This window comes from Panthera onca, chromosome B2, assembly GCF_046562875.1.
Source record: "Panthera onca isolate mPanOnc1 chromosome B2, mPanOnc1 haplotype 2, whole genome shotgun sequence".
Taxonomy (NCBI): Eukaryota; Metazoa; Chordata; class Mammalia; order Carnivora; family Felidae; genus Panthera; species Panthera onca.
In genome coordinates this window covers 74406631-74431784 of record NC_138343.1, presented here as the reverse complement: position 1 = coordinate 74431784, position 25154 = coordinate 74406631, and the positions used below count along the sequence as shown (strand labels likewise).

Sequence of the window (25154 nt, the reverse complement as noted above, 5' to 3'; positions counted from 1 at the left end):
ACAATTTAAACAAATGACAAGTGGATTTTAGTTGTTTTTTTTAAAATAATATATAATACTTTCATGTTTTGCTACCTAAATAACTGTAGAGGAAATTTTAATAGTGTTAAGAGATGCAATCATGGTCATTTTAATTGGAAAAGAAAATTTCTATATTTGACACTATATAATGACACTATATAATGACAACTGCCAATCAGCCAAATGCAACAGTCTCTAGAAATAATAGGAAAACACTATATATGAAGTTCAATTACATTTGATGTCGATTTCTTTAAAAAAGAAAAGGGTTTTTTTTTTAAAGTAAAGTTATACAAAAGAAAAACAAAGTTTAATCTAAACCTAAGTACTTAGATAAAACTTTCTAATGGTGGAAAAGTTTCCACTCTTCTCCTTCCCTCAATTTCAGTTGTGCTCCCATTATTCCCAGATCTAGGGAGTCAGGTCAAGGAGTAAGAACAGGTAACTTGACAAAAGTTGTCAAATTCGACATATTATTATTCAATTGAATAATTGAATAATATGCCTTGAAATATAATTTTCCTCTAAATATAAAGTAGAAAATTTGGAAAATGCCTGAGTATGAGAAAAAAAAAATTTAAACTCAACCATTAATCACATCATCCTGAGATAATCACTATTACTACATTAATATATTACTATTACTACTATACTACATTATACTGCATATAATTTTTCATGTAATTATAAATATAAGATTTGTTCAATTATGTAACATGATAGTGTCAGTAGTTTTATACATTCTCCATCCACTTAGATTTTTTCAAAACTGCAATTATTAGGGGCCCCTGGGTGGCTCAGTCAGTTGAGCGTCCGACTTCAGCTCAGGTCATGATCTCACAGCTCTTGAGTTCGAGCTCCGCATCGGGCTCTGTGCTGAAAGCTCAGGGCCTGGAGCCTGCTTCAGATTCTGTGTTTCCTCTCTCTGCCCCTCCCTGACTTGTGCTCTCTCTCAAAAAATAAGTAAATATATAAAAAAAAAAACTTAAAAAAAAAAGTGCAATTATTAGTAGCTACATAATATAACACTAAAAGAGTTAATTTAACCTTTTCCTTATTTACTGTTTAGGATCTTTGTGCCACTAAATAAGGCTATAAAGATATATAAAGATATCTATCTATCCATCTATCTATAATATATCTTTGCCTAATTTTGATTGCCTTAGAACTGATTACTAAAGTAGCTTACTAGGTCAGACTACCAAATTTTTTAAGTTCTCTGTACATGTTGCTAAACTGTTTTCCAGGGGGACTTTGCATATTAAAATGTCAACTTTAAAAATCCTCAATAAAGGGAACAAAATTATAATATGTATGAACGAACCTCAAAAACATTTTGTCACATAAAAGAAGCCAGATACAAAAGACTAAATAACATGTGATTTCATTTATAAAAAATGTCCAAAAAAACCAAACTTATATGTAGAGTAAACAGGTTAATGGTTGGTTGGAGTTGGTGATGAAAATAGGGAGTGACTGCAAATGGGCCCTGGAATCTTTTTGTGGTGATGAACATGTTCAAAAATTGTGGTGACAATGTACTAGAAAACTGTCCATGTACTAAGAAAAAAAATCATTGTACTGTATACACTTAAAATGGGTGAAATTTGTGATATATTTCTCAATGAAATAGTTAAAATTATTTGAGAATTAATTAATTTATGCAGCATGCTGCATACAATCTTTTCACGAGATGGTGAATACAATCTTTAGGAAAGTCCTTGAATGTTCTCTTGAGCTCCACAGATGAAGTGTGAATTGTCTAACCTTTGTGGCTCCAAGATTAATAGTGGTGACAGACGCAGAGGCAGCAACAGCCATCTTTTCTGAGGAATCAGCCTGATGCAGGATGCTCCAGAGCAAAGTCACAGAGGACATGATCATGTGAAGGATGGAGAGGATTCCACTGCGGGCTTCAAACAAGTGTTTTTGGTCTACGTTGACCAAAAGCTATTAAAGTCAGGGGAAAAATACATATCACTTACTGAAGTTTATAAGTGGCTACTTACTAGACCTCAGTCTTGAAAAAGGAATCAAATATTTCTGCAGTCTTACTTGGTGATACTGAGTAGTAGGATCCAACAAACAGTAATGAATAATGGCTGTGATCCCTTCTAAAAGAGTAAGAATCATATCTGGTGGAATGATTGATGCCATCCACAGAGGCCTGAAATAAAATGTACTCAGTTGAACACAAGTTCTGTGAAAGACAAATTCATGTTTTAATCAATGGTAAATGTCCAGCATGTGCTAGGCACAGAGTAGGTGCTCAATAAAAAATACATAAATAAATGACTAAGAGCATAAATTAGAAGCTTTTACATCCCAATCTATGAAGTGAGTGAGTTGTACTAGAGTTCTTTGGCTAAACAAATTCAATACGAAGTAAACAAATATAGCTAGTAAATCTCTAGCAACTGTGTAACAGCAGGCATATCAATATTAACTGATAAAGGCAATTTTCTTATATTTTACATGTAATAGCTAAGGTTATATAGGAGATTAAATACTAGTCGATGAAACATTTGACTAATTTCTGACAGACTAATTGAACACGGGGATACAGGTGGAATTCACCACTAAACCATGAAGATCAGAAACAAGAAATAAAATCAGACAGGAAAGCAATTATTTTTAATTTAAAATTAATTTTAGTGTGCAATTAATTTCTACTTAGATAATTTATCATTTAAAACTAGGGAAACCCTTTGCTGGGCTTTGTATTAGTTTCGCCAGCTCGTTCAAGAACATCTAAATTAATGTTTCTTCCCTTAGGAGAAAAAAGGCCTCTTTAAATCTTCCTCCTCCTTCCCATACTTAATTCTTTTATTGACACTCTTCCTCAGGGTGAGTTTCCTTCTTCGTGAAAATAATATACTATTTGTAACCTACTGATACCATTAATTTATGTACTCAAATTATAACGGACTTTCTGGATGATTAAGTAGTCCTAATGTGAAAAATGTCCATGATAAAGTTAAAAATCAATGCTTACCTACTATCAGATAATCCTGTTTCGTATTTGTACTGCTGAATTAGATTATCTAAATTTCTGCAAAGCTGTAGTGTCACAGAAACAACCACTCTCTGTAGAACTTTTCCCATGTAAGGCAGAGTAGATGTGATTAAACCAATCCACTGTGGGTGCATCTTACAAGCACAGTGTTGATGCAAAGCTCGTATTACTGCACAGAGGAACATGCCTTGACATGTAATTGGCTGAGCATGCAAATACTGAAGAGAAGTCATGGGCTGATGGGGATTGATGTGTTCCAGGTCAGATACAACGAAATCGAAACCCGTTTCATTCTCTTCGGGGATAGTCATTACCCGGTGTTCTAGAACAATGAGCCTCTGAAGCACTTTAAGAAGCTGTGACTGGAGTGTGCTGCCATTGTCAAATTCATCCTCTGAGAAATTGATAAGGCTGTCTTCTGAGAAACCTTCTTCCACGGCAACCATGTTTTTACCTGCCATTTTCTCACTATGCCATTTCTGTGCACTAAAGATAGATGACAGCAAACAGTGAAGAATCACTTTCTGAACTTTGCACTTAGATAACATGTCAGAGATAAAACTAGGGAAACCCTTTGCTGAGCTTTCTATTACTTTTGCCAGCTCAGTAAAGAGAAGTGTCAAAATTTCTATGCTCATCATCTGCATGTTTCGATTGCCTATTAAATCTTGTGCAGTGACCTTGACGTGAGTTGGGTAATGGCTTCTCATGTAATATAAGCAGAGGGAAATAAGAATTTCTATGTACATAGAACTCCGGAAGTTATGATTAGAGTCTACTGGAATGTGACTATAAAAGTCTTTGCCCATAACAGAAATCCGGTGTCTGGCCAAGAGATTCTGAAGCAGAGACAACTGAGGGGTATATGCATTATTTACACTAGTGGTTGAAATGGCATTTACAAAAGTAATAGGGTTAGTTTTCAGGATGGCTTTGATGGCAGAAAAAGCATACAGAGTCCTTGATGAATCATACAACTGGAGATACAGAAGCACATGCTGATAGAGTGGGTGGATGTTGAAATGGGGAGATTTCCGTGATCCTGGAGAACCCATATCACTCTCAATTTCAGAAATCTCTCCTTCTCCACAGCTGTACCAGTTCTCTAAATCCAGACCATCGCTGAAGAATACACTGGTTTGTTTGAGTTTTTCATTTGAAGCTTTTTTCTTGTCGTCATCCTTTTTTCTGGCAAGTTTTACTTTAGGTTTTGCTCCCGGTTGTTTACCTGACTCCTTAACAATGGTCTCTTTCTCGGAGACTTTTTCTGATAATTTTTCTTTGAAGCTGAACTGAATACTGCTGTGACTCCTCTGCCTGGATTTAGTTTCTATGGAAGCAGCATTAGAGTCCTGGAGAATCTGTGTGGTTCCTGAAATACAAGGTGAGGAACTATTTCTGGAGATTCCATTTGCCACACACTCACGGCCTCCCTCTGCAGACACAGCCAGCAACTGAGAACTGTCGTTACTCAGCAAAGCACTCTGACCCTGTGGAGCAGACTGCTCGTCAGTTTTAAGAGCCTCCTCACCTGGACCTACATCACTGTACTCTGGGGGCACAGCTTCCATTTCTAACTGAGAAGTCAATGATGCAGATTCTGCTTCGAGGCCACTTACGACTTTACATATCAGGTCAAACACTACCTGCTGAACATCATCATCTGGGGAGCTTGCACCTGGCACTTGAGAATCTTCTTGGGCGTTCACATTTTCAGGATCTACTTCGTAACTCAAGTTGTCCCCAGCAGAGGACTGTGAGCATCCAGAGTCGGAACTCTGAAGTACTTCTATCTGCTGGTCTGGAAGATCAAAATCAGATACAACCATTGGAATTGTCTCACTGCTGGTACTTAGAAGGGAAAGTCTGTCACTCAATGGATTAACAGTGAGACTAAAGTTCTCTATTTCGTCCATAGTGAGTGGCTTTTCACCACTTCCTTTAGATGCAATGAGTTGTACTTGGCTTACTGGCATATGAGAAAAATAGTAAAGAAGGAAAAAGATAAAATACATTAAAATGATTGAAATGTAGACTGAACTCAAGATTCTTAATCATTAGCTTCATCACCTTATACCTTCCTACGAAAATTACATTTTGTTACTATTTTAGACCCTTTAAGTTAGAAAATTATGTAGATGACTATTAACTAGAATTTAGTAAAGACAACTCAACAATAGAAGGAGTATTATTTAATTGAATTAAATAAAACAACACATTAAAAACAGCTACAATATCAAAATTTGCCCTTACTCCCAAATAAGGTATCTTTTTTTTTTTTTTTTTTACTGCAGTTCAAAATTTTGTTTTTTCCTCCCTGTGTAATATTTCCCTTAATTATTTTATTTCTAAGAATTCAAATACTTCAGTAGTTGATATGTATATATATATACACACATACGTATATGTATATATATACACACACACACATATATAAGCTTGATTTCAATAAAATTCAATATTTACAAATTATCAACATTATCAATATTCAACATTTATGAATTATAAGTAGGGCCCTAAATCAAGAGACAATGAGGGTGAGAGAAGGAAAAGACATCATTGCTCTCTCTAGAGTTTGAACTTGGTAGGGGATCACAAATATATTCATCCATTTCTGTACTTTTTGGAGAGCATACAGTGCTGATGGCATTCTTTTAAGAAAGAGCAAAAGGCTTAGTTCCATATGAGTATTACAAAGCAAATGTTATAGAATTCAGGGAAAGCATCATGACCCTACAGGTAAGGAGATCAATCTCGGAGGAAAGGTGAGAATTCAGCAGACAGGCAGGAATGGCAGCGGGTAAAGGGCTAGCAGAAAGAAGTTCAGGCAATAGGAAGGGTAGAACATGCTCTGAGAAGACTCAGGGGAAGCAGTGGAAAGTCGGGCTCTATAGAGGGCTCTGTCCATACTCTGTAGAAACACATTAAAGATGAAATGGGGGCATGACGGTGTAGCTGCAGCTTCATCACACAGCAGCCATGGGACTTTGAGAAAGCCCTGGCCCGCTAAGCATCTCTACCTGCTTGGTAAAATGACCTTTTTATTACTGACCTCCCAGGATTATTAGTCAAGATGTGAATGAGTTTTGTGAGAATCTTTTGTCCCTAAAGTATAATAAGTTAATCTAAGGACCCATTATCACTGTATGGTAGATGTCCTCACTCGACAATTTGTAAAATGTAGACTTCCAAGTAATAATAGTGAACACCTAACTAACACTTATGATAGGCCAGTCTGCACTAAACATTTGTAGACATTTGTTTGCAGTCACAAACAGGACTATGTGTTATGTTCACAATGAAGCCTGGAAAGGTGGGTACTACTATTCCCATTTCACAGATGAGGAAAATGACTCATGAAATACAAATGGGCATTACAAGCTTTTTTTTTATTCCCAGTGAAGTATCTCTAGAGCCTCGCAAAACCAAAATTGCTCATTAAACTCTAAAGGTATTCCATCAAAATTGAAGACTGTCTCTGAAAGCTGTGCTGACTCCTTCCTTGAAAGAGTCAACTGATAAGAGAAATCCAAGTCCTCTAAGATGACCATTGATGAAGTACATTCTGGCATGGGCCCACGTGAGCACTGCCAGTACACATGGACAGGAGAAAATAAGTCCATGGAGAAAACCTCACTGTTGCCAATCACTATTGTGTTCACTTCTCATTTCATTTTAATAACTTAATTCTAAATAAAGCTGTTCTACTTCCATGTGATATTCACCATTGCTGCAGGCAAAATTTTGCATGAAATGCTTGTCACTCTCTTCTCCGGGATAATAGGGAGCCTTATTCCAATAGCGTTCTGCTTGTACACGCTGCACTGAAACCCTCTGAGTTTTGGGATGAAGCAGGAGCAATAGCAATGGTTCCAAAACTCTTGCAATATCATGTCTTTGTAGCACTTGGTTCAGCCAGGCTTGTCCCACAGAGCTGGTGGAACCATCGAGACTGTTAAGGCTATCTAACATGATGAACAGTGACCTACAATAAACACCAATAATTAAAACAAAGAACAAAACATCTACTTTAATTGTCACACTCTAGTTTTTCTTAAACCAATATTACTGTAAGTTTTATTTTTAATTAACTTTTTAAAAGTAGTCATACTTCAGAAAAACTTTTGACCACATCATTTTAATAATCTTAATCCCTACAGTCTCAGTAGATATGAAAAAGGAGAAAATCGTCTTTTCCCTTTTCTTATATACTTGTGTTTTAATTTCCCAAGCATACATTACTTTTATAAGATAAGTACTAATGAACAAGGGAGAAAAAAAAACTTAGTTTTGTTTCACCAATGTACTCCTGCTCATATCACCAAATACTGAACTCTGTGCAAGTTAACACTACTTCCATGCTCTGCTGTGCCCAATCTCTTTATGAGGCAAACCTGTGTGCTTAACTCAAAGAAAGAACTTCTGTGAAAGTTATGGAGGTGTGGCTTGGAATCTGAAAACCCGAGATTCAAATCTGGGCTACCAGCTCTACATCATGTGTGGTCTTGGGCAAGACACTTATTTCTCTGGTCCTTCAGTGCCTCACTTGGATGATGAGAAAAGGCAGTCACCAAATGAGAGATGGTATTTGTAAAGTACCTAGGCCAAAGGCATAGTTCATTGTACTAGTTCAATACCAAATCACTTAAAAATGGTGATGTTGAAAAAGTAATGTCTGAATAATGTCCAGTAAAGCACATATCTGATCCTGGGCTGGGCTTTAAGCAGTCACATCTGTGGCCTCCTCTATGGTGGTGAGACTGCTATCCTGGGCCAGTATCTCAGTCTCCCTATACATAGCATCTCCTTGGAAGTTAAGGCAAACCTCATATCTGGGGGATGAGTCATCTCGAGTGGTGTAGACAAGTAGCAAAACTACTCTCAGGCAGCTGCAGGTTCTCTGAATCCATGGAAGGGGTGTATATTTTAGCTTTAGACTTATGATGTCCAGTTCAGGCAGAAGACTGAAAATAACTGTTAGAGAAACAGTTACATCATCTACTGTTTATGTTGAAATTTCTCTGTGAATACAGACCCATTGCTGTATCCCTGACACCTAGAATGCTGCCTGGCACATAGCAGGGGTCTTGTTGAACAGTCATCCAGTAAAAGAAAGGGGATCTGGGTGCTTCAAAGCCATGCATTTTAATATAGCTTAGATTTTTTAAAAAATAATTTATAAGCTCTCTTTATAATATCTGTAGATTGCTATCTTGCACCCCTGCCAAATTAGGCAGAGGATTCAAGAAAAGAGACACTGAAATACCTGACTGTAAAATCTGAGTATCAAATGTAACCAACCTGTCAAAAGAACGTGCAAAAGATGACGACTTATTTATATGGAGATCCCTTGTCAGATGCCAAAGAACTGCAAACTTGGCATGTGCTTCCATCCTTATTTTCTGAGGAGGAATATGGGAGATTAAATTATTTTTTTCTCCCTTAAAGATATTAAGCGATTTTATCAAAATAGCAATTTAAGAGACAGTATTAGGTTCGATGTTCACAGTACTCACTACGCCACACAATAAAACTATTTTTATGAAAGTAGAAATGTAAAAAAAAAAACAAAAAAACTTAGAAATATTAAACCTAAAAAGTCATCTCACACTACCTCAGAAATTGTTATTATTTAGTTTAGACTAGGTAACCAGTTTTCTAGATTATTATGTAACAGGGGATGGAAAAAGCTAATAAAGTGCATGTTATAATATCTTCAGTATTGGAAGCATTTTTCCCTTATTTTAACAAAAATACTTAGTAGTCAAAATTTATTTTATTATACCCTACAATTTATTTTTGCTCCCAGAAATTATATATTATCTCAAATGAATTGATCACTACTTATAAAGCTGGCTTATTAGATTCAAAAATTTAGACACCTAAAAAATTATTTCTATAAGAAAAACATCATTTTGAGATTATTTGGAAAATGTTAAGTGTTATGGTAACAATGGACAGAATAATGGAAAAATAAATGATTTAGAAAGACCAGCACTTGGTGTTAGATAATGAACATAAATGAATATAAATCAGGTAGAAACTGTGAAGTTATCAAGCTTTTCATAGTGTTCCTGTAGCATCTGTGGAATTCTTCAAGTAAAAGCCCTCCAAAATCAGGGACTGTAACGGTCTCAATTGTTTGTGATTAATTTGAGGGGTACTTCCTTTTTTTCTATGGGTCTAATACATGCTTTTCCTATGAAGCCCATGTTTATACATCAACATATTAAAAAGTAATAACAGTATCTTAATTTTTTTTTCATGGATGTATAATACCTTTATTCAGAAGTTAGTATTTCTTTAGAAATGTTACACAAGTAAACAGGTATATAATTTGTCCTAGATTTACACTTAATGTAAACAAATTAAATGCCAAGTCTTTATTAAACATTTTATTCCTAAAAATTTTTGAGAAAATGTGTTGAAGCAGAAATAGAATTTTAACATTTTTCTTGCAATAAACTTTCATGCCTCTCATATTCTGCTTCATTTGCCACTTCCTTCCTGGACAAAAGCTTCATTTACTTAACCCTATGCCTTTCTGAATGACTCAAACTCACTTGCATTTAGAGTTCTTAAAAATTAGGGTGATACACCTCTAAAAGCTGTTCAATAAAATCTTTGATTTATGTTACAGACAAGGCATGGGACGATCACACACTTCATTAAACTGCCCCAAAGAGATCAACCAGATTGAAAGTTCCAGCTTGTCAGGTGTACCAATGACTCTATCACCTTTACTCTCACTGACTTATTGACCATTTCATGTACATTGGGATACAAAATCCTTATTTTGGATACTATAATACAAATAATATAATCTCATATATTAGCATTCTATGGCTTATAAATGTAACTTCACACATACATCATTTCACATACATCAGTTAATGTATGCATAGTTCCATAACCAAGGCTACTGCTTCCTCTTTAAATGGTCTAAGAACTTGGACCAGCAACAACTTTAATCATCACTGCCTACAAATGGTGTCCTGAACCAAGAAATAAACCTAGTATTTGACTTTGGGTTACTAGATTTTTCATATTACTGATGCTTTTGCAAAGAACTTTCTTCTAAAGGACAAAATGGAGTGCCTGTGTGGCTCAGTAGGATGAGCATGTAACTAGTGATTTCTGCTCAGGTAATGACTCAGGGTTGTGGGACTGAGCCCCACACTGGGCTCTATACTGGGCATGGAGCCTGCTTAAGATTCTCTCTCTCCCTCTGTCCCACCCCGCTTGGGTGTGTGCACTCTCTCTCAAAAAAATAAAATAAAATGAAGTAAGATAAGATAAAATTAAATTAAATTAAATTAAATTAAAAAGGACAGAACAAATTTGTTTTAAACATATGAAGATCACTCTGAATGAATTTACACAATCTCTAATCAGATACTAGCTACAATAATTTTCTTACAGTTTCTTTAATTTACCTTTTGGTATAATGGGAGTCAGGTAGGTGGGGGTGGGTCAAGATGAAAAAAGAATTTACCTTATCTTTATGGGTTAACTGCTGACTTATAACATCCTCACAGATGCTAGAAGAAGGAACCAAGTTATGTAGTTGATAAAACAGTTCCACACTTTTCTGATGGTGCTGAGGTGTCCTATCTCCCAGCTGATCCCACAATGTTAAAGCTACATGCTACAGAAAAAGATTGTCAAAGTGACAGTGTTACCAAACCACACATTAAAACTTATTTAGTAAGCATTTCCTGTTAGGTACAAACAAGCCTCTGAATGCCATTCAAGGTCTTCAATGTTCATTATGCTACAAGGATGAGATTTAAAAGTATAGCTTTCCATGTGCTCACTTTTTGGTCATCGAGGTTGTTAGAACCTCTTAAGATAGACCTTTAATGATTATTTTTATTCTTTTAAGATCCCTCCCTAATGATACTTATTTTAAAAATCAAACATGGAAGAACTTTCTGCAGGGCCCAGAGAAGACCCCACTTCACTATTTTAGTGACATTTAGTAAAGTGCTGCTAGAATACATTATCCTTAAGAGGATACAAATCTCACATTGAATACAATATTTATGGTTATAGGTTACAAAGTAAAATATAATTTATAGTTCAAATATCCAAATTACTGAAGCTTATATAAAACAGGTTGTATGTATTTTAGAGCTACACGTGTTAACAAAGCACTTGATGATCTATGACAGCATTAATAAAAACGTAACCATCTTCAGGGTTTACTGTTGTACCGTTGTTACAGAAACCAACTTTAGCAGCAAGGACTATCTGGTGGGGCACAATGACTTGAACTGAGATAAAATTAAAACAATTTTTTTTATGTATAAAGCATCTACCTGCCTAATATGTAATACAATCCAATATACTTAATGTTCTTTCTATGTAGAGGGTATCATCTATACTGCTGTGATAAAAATCAAAAACTGTACTTTTTTTTTTTTTTTTTCTGAATGGCATCATATACCACAGATAATAATCAAACAATACAGAGTCAGAAAAATTTTTCCTGGGAGTTTTGGAGAGCTGAGGTTATACTCTACGAAAAGCAAAAGTGTCATAAGCACGTCATGTCGAAATAAGTTTTATTGTATAAATGGACTTAACCTCTTTTTTAGCTGAAATTACTCCTTCTGTGGCTTTGGAGGCTTAATACTTGCCTTCCCTAACCTCATCCTCATCTCCTCTCATCCTTTTTCCCTCTAGCAAAACTGGGGACAAGATTGGCAAAGCAGTACAGATGAAGTGTGGTATCTTTTTCTAGACATTGTAATATTAACAGGTATTCAACGACGCCTATCATCTTTCAGATCTCTGGTAAGCAATCTAAGTCAAGTACCACCTTAGTCATGCATGTATTCCTCAGAATTTACCTTGAAAAATTCAGTCTTCTCAGCAATGTATCTCAGATTGCCTGGAGTGAGGGGAGGTCTAATAACTACCGCCACTCTTCCCTGGTTTGGACTTAAGGGCTGTGCAGGCTCCACACTGTTGATGTTCTCCCCAGTGACCATGGCCACAGACTGAGTCAGTCCCACCAGGTCCATGACTAATGAAATAGCAACACTCTGCACACTGAAATCACTTGCTTGGCTGCAAGCGTTCATCAGGGTCTGGAGCCACAGCGGAGGCTGCACGTGCTCCCAGTCTGAAACAAAAGATGGAAGATGGAGTTCATCACACTAAACCTTTCACACATACACCAACGTCCAGGTACATTTCAAAACAAAGCACCTCTTCTCAACACCTTTAGGCCTTGATCTGTTAGTAAAACCAAGGTTTCTCACCTAGACTGGAGCTTTAAGAAAATAAAGCAGCAACAAGAATCCCATACACTTTTTTAGTATGTAATTTTCTTATGCCACATCATATAATGTATTCCCCTGTCCTAAAAAACAGTATATTAACCAACAGATATTATGTAGTACTCACTCACTGCACTCTGTATGCATATATAAAAATTTAAATAATGGTAAACTCTTATGATATTAGTCTTAATAAAGGAAACCAATGGATCTAAATGATATGTTACTTTTCTCCAGAGAAAGAAGTTAATTTCCTTCTTACCTTCGACTCACTTGTAAGTACACTGTGAAAGACATCAAAATCACACAATTTTCCAATATGCCAACATGTATTATCTCCCCATAAAGACAATATTTCATTAAAAATACTAGGGGTGCCTAAAAAAATTAGGGGTGGTACAGTCAGTCAAGCATCTGAATTCAGCTTAGGTCATGATCTCAGAGTTCGTGAGTCCAAGCCCTGCATTGGGCACCGCACCTATCATGTAGAGCCTGCCTGGGATTCTCTCTCTCTCTCTGTCCCTCCCCTACTTTTGTGCTCTCTCAAAATAATAAATAATTTTAAAAAATCTACAAATTAAAATAACACTTTAAAAAATTAACTGGCTAAAAAAAATCTTAGTTTTAATTCTGAGTGCTTTAAAAAAAAAAGTAAATAAAAAGCATGCTATAAAAAAGATTCAAATATAAATAAAACCAAGATGACCTTACCAGTCTCAGACTTCTCAGAATGTAGGTCTGAAGTATGGTTCCCCTCAGCAATGTAAACTGGGAAACTGGAGCACTCCAGGAAGAGCTGGCAGGCAGAAAGGAAGGCAGAAAGGTATTCTTTTGAAGTTTTCTGTTTACTTATGTTTCTCTCCTTTACATCTCCATGGGAATCCCTATCCCATTTTGAAGTCTCTTCTTGCTCTCTACTGAGATCCCCTGAATGCTCTGTAGCCAAAGCCTGAGAAAAAGAGTTGCCCTGAATGATGTAGAGGTTGATAAGTCTAGTGAGAAACTGCTGGACATACTCCAAGCAACACTGCATTGCAGTTTTTTGGGCTGTCTTCCCACTTCGGGGTGCTGTGCCCTGGGGGACTATGGAAGGGGCCTGGATGATGGTTTCTTCAGATCCTACGGTGGAGGCCGTTTCGGTCTCAGAGGATGTGCTACCGATGGGAATGGCAGCTGTCCCCTGCCCCTCACTCAGGTCTCTGTCGATATCATCACTTCGGTCTGCTTGATACTGTATAAACTCAGTAAATCCACTCTCTGATGATCGACTGCTTGGTGGGTTTTCTCCATCTTCAAATACTTCAGTAGGATTTTCAAGAGACACTGATGATACCTGGTAGTGATTAAAAAGAGCAAAGGCTAAGTGATTAAATGCATATATTAGAAATTAAAAATTAGAAATGGCCACATTGAGAGAAGTCAGTTTAGATTACATGGTTCAAAACTTAATCTACACGTTCGGCTGAATCTTAGAGCAGTTTCTACAACTGATTCATATTTCTATGATAATAGGGAATACTGGTACAGTTCTAGTGAATATATTAAAATAAACTCGGGGCACCAGGGTGGCTCAGTTAAGCATCTGACTTCAGCTGAGGTCACTATCTCATGGTTCATGAGTTTGGGCCCCTCATCTGTGCTGACAGTGCAGAGCCTGCTTCAGATCCTCTGTCTCCCTCTCTCTCTAACCCTCCCCAGCTGGTGCTCTCTCTCTCAAAAATAAAATTAAAACATTAAAAATAAATAAACTCATTCATTAAGAATTATTTGCTGTATGCAAAGATTTGGTTTTTGAAGGCAAAATATGCATATAGCACAAATCTCTAACATCTATATCCCTATTTTCAAACAACTGACAATTTATTCAATCTGCTTCACGAAATCACTTTCCTAATGTCTAAATGAGGCAAGGAATGAGACATTTTAAAAACTAGAAATAAATTCTAATAGGTCATCTGTTCAATAATCATGAATGTGAAATTTCTATGTGAAATGTGTAAAATGCTACTTAAATGGTTACCATTAATCTTACATTCTTTTAACAGTTACTGAACCTATGTTACATGGCAGACACTGTATTGTGTACCAGGAACAAAAAGATACTTTGTAATCTAAGGGAGAAGACCATAAGTTATAATATAAACAAAAATGGACCAGGTACTGGAATAGAGCTGGAATGAATTAATCGTCCCCTTCCTACAAAGACTGGATAAGTACAATCATCAGACATATTTTTGGATTTAGTTTAAGGAAACAAAAGTTGTACATATCATGAATTGCTTGGGGACTTTGCCAGAGCATAATGTGAACTTGAATGAGATTACTTTTTAGTGACTAAAAAGGGGTATTATTGAAGATTACAGAAGATACAAACTAATTGTTCTGCTGCTACAAAGCTGGGCCTCACCCACTGTTCCTTGCTTCAGTAAATGACATCACCATTCATCAAATCAGAAGACGGAAATCTAGGGGTGATCCCTGGGATCTTCTCCATCTTTCCTTGGCACTTCCCCTATATCCACTTCAGAATAGTGGTTAAGAGTACTGGCCATGAGTCAGCTAAGGTTCAGCCACTTACTAGCTTGGCAAGTTATTTAACCTCTCTAAAATCTCAGTTTCCTGATAAGTATAATGGAGATAACAATAGTTCCTACATTTTACAGTTGCTATGAGAATTAAGTAAAACAGTATATCTAAAGCACGTGGTTTAGTACCTGCCAGTTTGATTTTTTTTTTTTTTAACGTTTACTTATTTTTGAGACAGAGAGAGACAGAGCATGAACGGGGGAGGGTCAGAGAGAGGGAGACACAGAATCTGAAACAGGCTCCAGGCTCTGAGCTGTCAGCACAGAGCCCGACGCGGGGCTCGAACTCACAGACCGCGAGATCATGACCCGAGCCGAAGTCGGCCGCTCAACCGACTGAGCCACCCAGGCGCCCCTAGTACCTGCCAGTTTGTAAATAAACATTCAAAAAATGTTTGTGATCACTTATTACCCTTACCAAACTATTACTAGGTCTGATTTTTTTTTTTAAATTTATTTTGAGAGAGAGAGAAAGGGAGCGCACATGCACACAAGTGAGCAGGGAGGGACGGAGAAAGAATCTTAAGCAGTTTCCAAGCCTAGTGAGGAGCCTGATGTGGGGCTTGATCTCACGAACTGTGAGACCATGACCTGAGCCGAAATCAAGAGTAGGATGCTTAACTGCTTAACCGACTGAGCCACCCAGGCACCCTGAATTTTTCTCTTAAATGTCTGGCTAATCTATCCATTCCTGTGTGTTCACTCCCGCATCTTGTCAGCACATTACCACCACCTCTCACCTGCACTACTGCAGGTCTCCCCACATCCACTTTGTTTCTGAGATCCATGCTCCATACTGCAAAGTAATTTATCTCTTATAGAAGTCTTATTATGTTGCTTGCTTCTACCCTTCAGTGTCTTCCCACTGCTCCTAAGATAAAGAATAAAAGCCCCGCTAGAGTGAAAAGGCTCTGCATTACCTGGTCCCTGCCTACCTGAAGACTTACCTCTCCCTCACTGTGTGCAGTGTTCCTTTCTGCCCAAGAGCCTTGGGGAATGTTTCTTCCTCTCCCAAGCGCTCTCTCCTTTCTACCTCATTCCACCCTACTTTCTCTAGGGCTTTACTCAAACAACCCTTCCTCAAGAAAGCCTTTTAGGCCCACAGTCTAGGTCACATCACTGCATTTTCCACATTCCTACCACTCTATATTCTCCTTCATTTATTTATCATGACTGTAATTAAGTGTGCAATTATTTGTTTAATATGTGTCTCCCAACTAGCAAAAACGGGTCAGGAAGGCAGGGACTGTGCCTACTTCACCACTGGATCACTGGCTATACAGAGTGCATGCTGGATAAAGAGAGGCTGTTTTCTCTATTTCAAAGCTAAGAACACTGAGGGCTCAGGGAAGTTAAAAACAAAACTTGCCCAAGGTTATACAGCAAATAAGGTTAAAAGTTATTAGAAAAGCTTAGCTTAGGTGATTCTAAACTTCATGATGTTTTTATCATAGCCTATCACTATTATGAGAACTTTTCATATTATAATGACAAAGTTTACAGGCAGGTATCAGAACTGAACTGTCAACCTTTAAGGTTAACAGCCATCTAAAACCTTGTACTAATACATTTTTAAAAAGAAGTCCTATTTAAATGATAAAATTGTCATTAGCTTATTGCTATTTCTGTATTGATCTTTTTCATATAAGGATCGTAAAACAACGGACATTTATTAATAGAATTTAAGCTACAAATTCAGTTAAACTTATATACATTTATAATATTTAGTTGCGTGGTCTATATCATATAACTATGTTTCAGATTATTTTATAGTAAAATGTCTTTCTGAAGAGAGAAAGACATGACATATTTTGGACACAGGGGTATAGAGATCCAATACACTGATCTTACAAAAATGTACTAAGTGCACGGAGAGAAAAATTGATTCATTTTTAATGAATTATTGTTTCACTTACACTTTAAATAAAAAGAAATAAAGAAAATACCCTCAGCTTTCAAATATAAATTTTAGACACTTCAGTGAAGATAATAACCATTGTGCTTCCGTAAAAAATAGGAAAGAACATATATGGCCCGAGAATATAGAAGAGAACCAAAGAGAGAGGGAAAAGCATACTCCCAGGTTAACATACCATTACGTAAAAAAAAAAAAAAAAAAAAAAAAAGTACGAGCCCTGGGTGAGCTCTGCTTCTCTCTCCCCCTCTGTGCCCCTTGCTCACTTGTGCCCTCTCTCTCTCTCAAAACAAAACAAAAAAAATAAAAGTATATTATTTGTCCTTTATTTAATATGAATGGATATTCCTATTTACCTTAACCTGTAACCATCAATAAGTGCCTCCACTTGTTTTCGACATAGTTAATATTCACATATTTGAATATGCTATCAAGAGAATGCTAAGGTCCTCCTTTACTTGAATGAATTTCACTCAACAACAAAAAAGCAATTAGTAACTATTTTAGTTTAATTTCTAAGAAGATCCTAGAAGTATATATTAAAGAAAACTAGAACAAAATGAATTTTCCTACAACAGAATCAATATATATCACATATAAATAACAGCAGATAGGAAGGAAAATAAGAGATTGGTTTTAGTTTATGCCTGATAATCCTGGGATATATTTAAACTGATCATGGGTCAGTCACATTCATTTCATATATGAAGAGCAAAATATTTAAAAAGTCCAACAGGGGCTCCTGGGTGGCTTGGTCGGTTAAGCGTCCGACTTCGGCTCAGGTCATGATCTCACGGTCTGTGAGTTCGAGCCCCACGTCGGGCTCTGTGCTGACAGCTCAGAGCCTGGAGCCTATTTCAGATTCTGTGTCTCCCTCTCTCTCTGACCCTCCCCCGTTCGTGCTCTGTCTCTCTCTGTCTCAAAAATAAATAAACATTAAAAAAATTTTTTTAAAAAGTCCAACAAAAACGTTTTAGGATTAATACTTGATGGGAAAGGTTGTATTAGACTATCCTGATGATAAAACGTTTTGCCTGGCTGGGGGGGAAAGAAAAGCAACTAGAAAAAAAAAGTAAGGGCAACAATACAAACCCAGGATTTAGGTAATGAACTCAAAATACTAGAAAAATTTTAAATCCTTGTTTTAACATAGTACCACAATGGCTAAATTCAATGGAATTATATAGGTGTTTTTTTCCATAAGTGTATCACAGGTATTTTAAGTATGCTACTTGGCCAGACACTAAAATTACTGTAATTTTATTCAACATCATAAAGCATTAAAAATCTGGAAGACTGAGGAGAGTAAAAAAGATTCTGGATTTCAAGAAGAGCACATCAAATTAGTGTATATATGAAAAGGACCACTAAAGTTTAGATTATAAACCTGCTGTCCAGTATGGTAGCTACTAGTCACATGTGGCTACTGAGCTCTTGTATTATGGCTGATCTGAACAGATGAACTAAATTTTTTCAATTAATTTAAATTGAAATTCAGAAAGTAATACCTAATTTAGTTATGATAAAACTTTTAAATATGTTTAGGACAATTTGGATATGTAAATCTAATTTTTCAAATATAAACTTTATAAAAAATATACATCAAGTATTTCTGATAAAAATTTTAACTTTCAATGCTGTTAAGTATAAATTACACACTGGAATTTTGAAGACTTAGTACAAAAAAGAATGTAAAATATCTCATCTTTTAAATATTACATCAATTTTGTGTTGGTTATAGGGTTAAAATGATTATTAGCTATATTGGGCTAAATAAAATATAATTAAAATATTTTCACCTGTTTCTATTTTTTAATGTGGCTACTGGAAAATTAAAAATTACATATGCTACTTGCATTATATTTCCAGTGGAGAGCTGATAAAGACTGTTAAAATTGCCAAAAGCCTACAAGACTGTCTACTGCCACAACATTTAGGTCTAGAAAATATTCACTAATATTTAAAAAAAATTTTTTTTTTAATTTTATTTATTTTGAGAGACAGAGAGTGCAGAGGAGGGGCAGAGAGAGGGGGAGAGAGAGAATCCCAAGCAGGCTCCGTGTTGTTAGCACAGAGTCCGATGTAGGGCTCAAAGTCACGAACGATGTGATCATGACCTGAGCCGAAACCAAGCATTGGGCGCTTAACAGACTGAGCCACCCTGGCGCCCCATCATTCGCTAATATTTAAATGAGTATGTATAAACTATTCTGCTCTGAAGAAATGTAATTGGTCTAGTAACAAAAATAATAGCAAACATTACCTTTTTGTCTTCCCATTCTTTGACTGAGTTGTTCTGCCCACTTGAAAACTGCAACACACCTCCAGTGCTGGCAGACAAGAGTGGAGGTTGCACCTTGCTAAGGATCTTTGAGCAGAGCCTGAGTGAATCTGTGAGTTCAGACAAGTGTAATGTCTGGAGATGGCTTGTCAGGGCAGAAATCATCCTGAGGAGCAACTGGGGCAAGTGTTCAGTCTGGATTTCAATATAAGTCTCCTGAAGATGAAAGCAAAATGACAAAAATTTATATAATGTATAACCCTATTTATTTTTAATCTATACAATACAAATAATTTTACTCATCTGTAATATTATACAGGTATCATGCACTTAATTAATATGGTATGGTCATTTTATTACTGATTTACAAAATTTCTATTCCCAAATTCTCAATTTATGTACCTCAAGGTATATACTATAAAATAATCCCAGTTTTATCTAATTTACCAAAATAATAATATAAAAAATGTGAATGCAATCAGTTAAAGACAAAATAGGCTGAATGTCATACCTGACACAACACCCTCATACTTCTAGTAGGCTTCAAAATGAGAAAGCAAAGATTTGAGGAGAGAAAAGGAGAAAAGGTTTCCAACAGTCTTCAGTGAGCACAAATGCAGTATTAGACCACTATACACTAAACATTTAAGACTACAATTACAAGCAATTATGAAGTATACTCCACATATCACATAAAGCTTATATATGTATTATATATGTCTGAGGAAAAACATTTGGAAAAGTTTAAGGAAAAAAAAAAGCTATGCCAAAAGGAAAAGTAATCAATTTAACTTTAAAGATGAAATTTATTTAAGGATGAAGTCTCCAACATGAAAATATTTGAACTATGTTATTACATTCCTCAATACTTTTTTTTTTTACCAAGGTCGTCTTACCAAAGAAACTATATCCAACAAAAAATCCACCAGTAAGCAGAAATTGGTCAGCTGTAACTCAGATGACTCACTACTATCTCCAGGCCCAATCTGAAGTCTGGCATGCAGTGTCCTCCTAAAAGGACAAAATTCACTTTATCAAGTATACTATTAGGTGATATGAATATTCATATCATACATACCTCACTTACTTTTTTAATGAGAGTCAACACTGGGGCATACACACAGTGATGTTCCTGTGAACATTCCTTTCCCACAGGACACTACTGTACCTCTAAGTGAAAATTTTCCAAAGCAAGATTCCTAGGCTTACACTCTCCCTGGAACTCCCATCCTGCACTTCCAAGTGTTCTGGGTGGATCATTTTTGGACTTATTTCCCACTGCTCCCTCTACACATAATATCTCCTAGTTAAAGTGGATTATTTGTGATTTGATTTATAACCTCAGGGTCTCTTTTTATACCAACTTTTACTCCTGATGTGCCGTCCTCCCTCAACCCCAGTCTCCCAAATCCAGAATGCATGTATCCTTCAAGGTTTGAGATCAAATGTTACCTCCTCTAGGAAGCCTCTTCTGATCTAAGTTCTAAAGATCATTCCTCTAACATTCAGTTTAAATATTAGTTCTATACGATCATACGTTGCCCTACACTCTAAAGACAAAGAATATGACAGAGTCCCTAACCAGCAAGAAATATAAGCATACAGACAAATAAGTGTAACAGTGTAGGATAAACTGATTCTGATGGGAGATTTGAAGGAGTCATGGAAGGCTTCAGAAAGGTGGGGTCACCTCTCTATAGGACTTCCCAGATGGGCTAGGGGGAAGAATATTTTCAAAGAAATAGCACAAGTGAAGGCTCAGCAGCATGAGTAAAGGCTCAGTCAATATGTGTTCAGGGAATAGTACAGATGGGTAAAGAAGGGTGGATGAGTGTGAATGAAGGTGGAAACTCAGGTCAGGGCTATGTAGCAAAAACACATTCGTAATTCCTCAACACCCTACCATATTGTAATCTATGAAGGTATCTGTAACTTTAATACTAGAAATAATATGTCCGTGTTTTACTTGTTCCCGCTATAAGGTCTTTGAAGACAGGGACTGTCTATATACCTAGGTGCTCATTATCTATTGAATAAGTAAGCAAACAATTTTCTAAATCATTAAAGGGATTAATGTTTTATATTTTTAAGACTTCTAAATCTGAGATCAATAGCCTTACTTTTTAAAAAATTTTTAATTCTTTTTATATTTTTAAAAATTTACATCCAAATTAGTTAGCATATAGTGAAACAATGATTTCAGGAGTAGATTCCTTAATGCCCCTTACCCATTTAGCCCATCCCCCCTCCCACAACCCCTCTAGTAACCCTCAGTTTGTTCTCCATATTTATGAGTCTTTTCTGTTTTGTCCCCTTCTGTTTTTGTATTATTTTTGTTTCCCTTCCCTTATTTTCATCTGTTTTGTCTCTTAAAGTCCTCATATGAGTGAAGTCATAGGATTTTTGTTTTTCTCTGACTGACTAATTTCACTTAGCATAATACCCTCCAGTTCCATCCACGTCATTGCAAATGACAAGATTTCATTCTTTTTGATTGCTGAGGAATACTCCATTGTATATATATACCACATCTTCTTTATCCATTCATCATCCATCGATGGACATTTGGGCTCTTTCCATACTTTGGCTATTGTTGATAGTGCTGCTGTAAACATTGGGGTGCATGTGTCCCTTCGAAACAGCACACCTGTACCTGTGGATAAATGCCTAGTAGTGCAATTGCCAGGTTGTAGGGTAGTTCTGTTTTTAGTTTTTTGAGGAACCTCCATACTGTTTTCCAGAGTGGCTGCACCAGCTTGCATTCCCACCAACAGTGCAAAAGAGATCCTCTTTCACTGCATCCTCACCAACATCTGTTGCCTGAGTTAGAATTAGCCATTCTGACAGGTGTAAGGTGGTATCTCATGGTGGTTTTGATTTGTATTTCCCTGATGATGAGTAATGTTGAGTGATGTTGAGAATTTTTTCATTTTTCACATGTCCTTGGAGAAGTGTCTATTCATGTCTTTTGCCTATTTCTTCAGTGGATTATTTGTTTTTTGGGTATTGAGTCTGCTAAGTTCTTTATAGATTTTGGATACTAACCCTTTATCTGATACGTCATTTTCAAATATCTTCTCCCATTCTGTTAAATTTTTTTTAAACCTTTATTTATTTTTGAGAGACAGAGAAAAAACAGAGTGTGAGCCAGGGAGGGGCAGAGAGAGAGGAAGACACAGAATCAAAAGCAGGCTCCAGGCTCTCAGCTGTCAGCACAGAAGCCGATGCAGGGTTCGAACTCATGAACTGCGAGATGATGACCTGAGTTGAAGTTAGACGCTCAACCAACTGGGCCACCCAGGTGCCCTGCTTACTTTCTGACTATATGCTCCCAAGGCTTGAGGGGTTTATCTGGTTCTGAGAGGATCTGGTGTAGAATACAGAGATTCTACTCAGGTTCACCAGTATTTTAGGGTTTTCAATCTTTATGTCGTAAGAGGTAGAGGGTTTTTATCACTCACCAGTGACAATATGGGCTGGTTCTATGATTTTAAAAAAACACAAGAATGACAAAGGAAGTTTTTGTTATTAAAAGTGGGAACCATTTTGGTGAAGTGTGCTGAATCAGAAGCCACAAATTTGGTATTTTCTCTACAACAAAGAAAAATTGGATTACTATAGATTGAAGAGGGAAAATCTTTCATCTATGCTGGTGACTAAATAACTCATTTTCTAAACTCCTTTTCAATTCTAAGCTTATATGATCAGGGATTCTATATTCTAGGGTGATAGGACATAGTCAGATTATGGCTACTAAATAATTAATAGTTGTCAAAAGTAGTAAAATATATAAAAGAATATTCTTTTCATTAGACTCAGGAAGTTAAAAAAAAAGTTTGGCTTTGGATGCTATTAAAATAAAATGAATGAAACAGTTTTACATACCTACAACATTCTTCAAACCAACGTGCAACGTAATCCCACATATAATAAGGCTCAAAGGAATTAAAGAGAAGGTTGGCAGTTTTAATCAGCTCTGCTGTTTTCTTATTTTCCCTTAATTTACTAAAAAGGAAAAAGAAACAAACCAAAACTAAGAATTGTTAACATTTATTTTTTCAAAATTATATTTGAGTGCAAATGTTACTTACATATTCCTAGGTAGTTGCTAGAACACTTGCTAGCGAGAAAACTGCAACAAATCATTTTTATCTACTGCCACTCTATGACTTTACGTGTATTTTCCAAATTCAGGTTATCATAACTCAAATGTATGATCATGATCAGAAATCAGCCTTCCATGAGAAAAAAATAGCTCTGCTTCAGCAAAAGAACACCAAGTTATTTTTGAATTTTGAATGCCTGTTAACCTGGCATTACATTCTTTTGTTTCCCCAGCACATGTAAACCAAGTAGTGATTTGATTTTGACAGCCGTGATTTTGAAAGAATTTTGTCTGCTTTCCTGTGCTATTCAGAATTTGCTTAAGAAAGGTTACGTTTATTCTGGTGAGTTTCAAACAAATTATTGTTCTTAGCTGAAAAACAACAAAATAATACTGTAAATTGCCATTATTACTGAAACTCCATCAGGAATAATACCTTATTTCTAGTGGGAGCCCTCTGGCCTATTAACAACCCACCTACCTACTATCTCCTGCCACCCCTCCTAATAATGAAAACAGTTGTTTTTATATATATTGTGGTACCATCAATACAGCTAGCATGTCATAGCACAAATGACTAACTGAATATTCAATGGGGCAATATAAATTATCAGGCAGAGTACAGAATGAAATCGAGTACCAGGATAGTCAATATTAACTTCTCAAATAAAGATTCCACGGATACTTAATAGAAATCAAAAACTGTGTTAAAATGTTAAAATTTTAACTGCATTAAAATATACAAAACTGTGTTTTAGGAAAGCCCACGTTATATCCAAAGCTTCACCAAGGAGAGACAAATGGAATTCAGATTATGTAAAAGAAACTGTAGTCTTGTGACTTTGTCATGTTAGATGAGACTGGAAAACACGTAAGCTGCTAAAAGTAGACAAGAAATGAAAAAGTAAGACCTTGTTGACATGAATGAATCTACCACTGACTTAGAGAAGAGGATATACTAATATTACAGGACTTGTCCCAGGCATTAAAAAAAAAAAAAAAAAAAAAAAAAAAAAGATATATATAAAACTGAAAGAAGAAATAATGATAACTTGAAAAGAAATTGTTTAAGGAGCACTTGGTGCCCTGTGATTCATTTAACTCTACATTTAAGTCTTTTTCTGAATTATGATTTGGTCTCCTGAGAGTGTCGAGTAACCAAGAGGCACAACCGCACGCAAACCACCAGGCCTAGTTCGCAAGAAGGTACAACTTCCATTATTAACTGACATGTGGCAATTAATCTCTCGTGAGTTTGAACAGTGTGAATAAATTCCCTGAAATCTGTATCTTCACATTAACTGGTTAGAACCAACCCTGGTGCTGGTTCTACTATATAGTCAGGCTGTAAATGCCTAAAAAATCGGTGCAGTTAGTAATGAGAGTTCATATTACCAAAATATGGTAATATTTTAAATCAAATTTATCATTCAGAACACAAATGTCATATGATGAATGAGGACACCTTCATATCATGCTTAATTTTTTGGTAATCCACCTGCTTAACTGAGCATGATCCTTGCTGAAGGGTGGTTCCATTTGAAGATCCAATTCTGCTTTGCATTGCGAATATAATGTTCTAAATACTTCAATTAGGACATCTTCCAGAATTACAGGTCCTAAAATTAATATACATATTAAAGACAATAATTAATGAGCACTGACAAATCATGATTATTTACAAATTAGCCTGATCAAACGATACTTTAAAACAAGTATTTGAAAAATATTTTTCTGGATGCTAAACTGAGCTTCACATTTTGATCCGAATAAATGGTTATTTAACTATAGGTTGACATAATAAAAATTACAGAACAAAGGAAGTGTGTTTGACAGTTAACAGCAATAACCTTGGAAAGTTATTTAATGTCTTTGAGTTTTAGTGTCCTCATCTAGAATGAGGATAATAATACCAGACTTACAGGGCTGTTACAAGGGTTAGGA

General features: G+C 36.0%; 1 protein-coding gene across 13 annotated transcripts in view; it reads right to left on the bottom strand.

Annotated features, from left to right (window-relative positions):
* Positions 1-25154, bottom strand: part of DOP1A (DOP1 leucine zipper like protein A) — a 110942-nt gene that overhangs the window by 27137 nt on the left and 58651 nt on the right. For 9 of the 13 annotated variants that reach the window (XM_081795753.1, XM_081795757.1, XM_081795756.1 and 6 more), the window contains 13 exons: positions 24709-24829; positions 22991-23110; positions 20002-20116; positions 19617-19646; positions 19088-19321; positions 13036-13657; positions 11893-12167; positions 10533-10685; positions 8339-8439; positions 6763-7022; positions 3017-5006; positions 2077-2188; positions 1789-1971 (listed from right to left, as the gene is read on the bottom strand). In XM_081795753.1, the coding sequence (XP_081651879.1) occupies positions 1789-1971; positions 2077-2188; positions 3017-5006; positions 6763-7022; positions 8339-8439; positions 10533-10685; positions 11893-12167; positions 13036-13657; positions 19088-19321; positions 19617-19646; positions 20002-20116; positions 22991-23110; positions 24709-24829 (4316 nt within the window). The remainder of the gene's footprint in view (positions 1-1788; positions 1972-2076; positions 2189-3016; positions 5007-6762; positions 7023-8338; positions 8440-10532; positions 10686-11892; positions 12168-13035; positions 13658-19087; positions 19322-19616; positions 19647-20001; positions 20117-22990; positions 23111-24708; positions 24830-25154) is intronic. The other 4 variants (XM_081795755.1, XM_081795759.1, XM_081795762.1 and 1 more) reach the window with 2 other exon arrangements.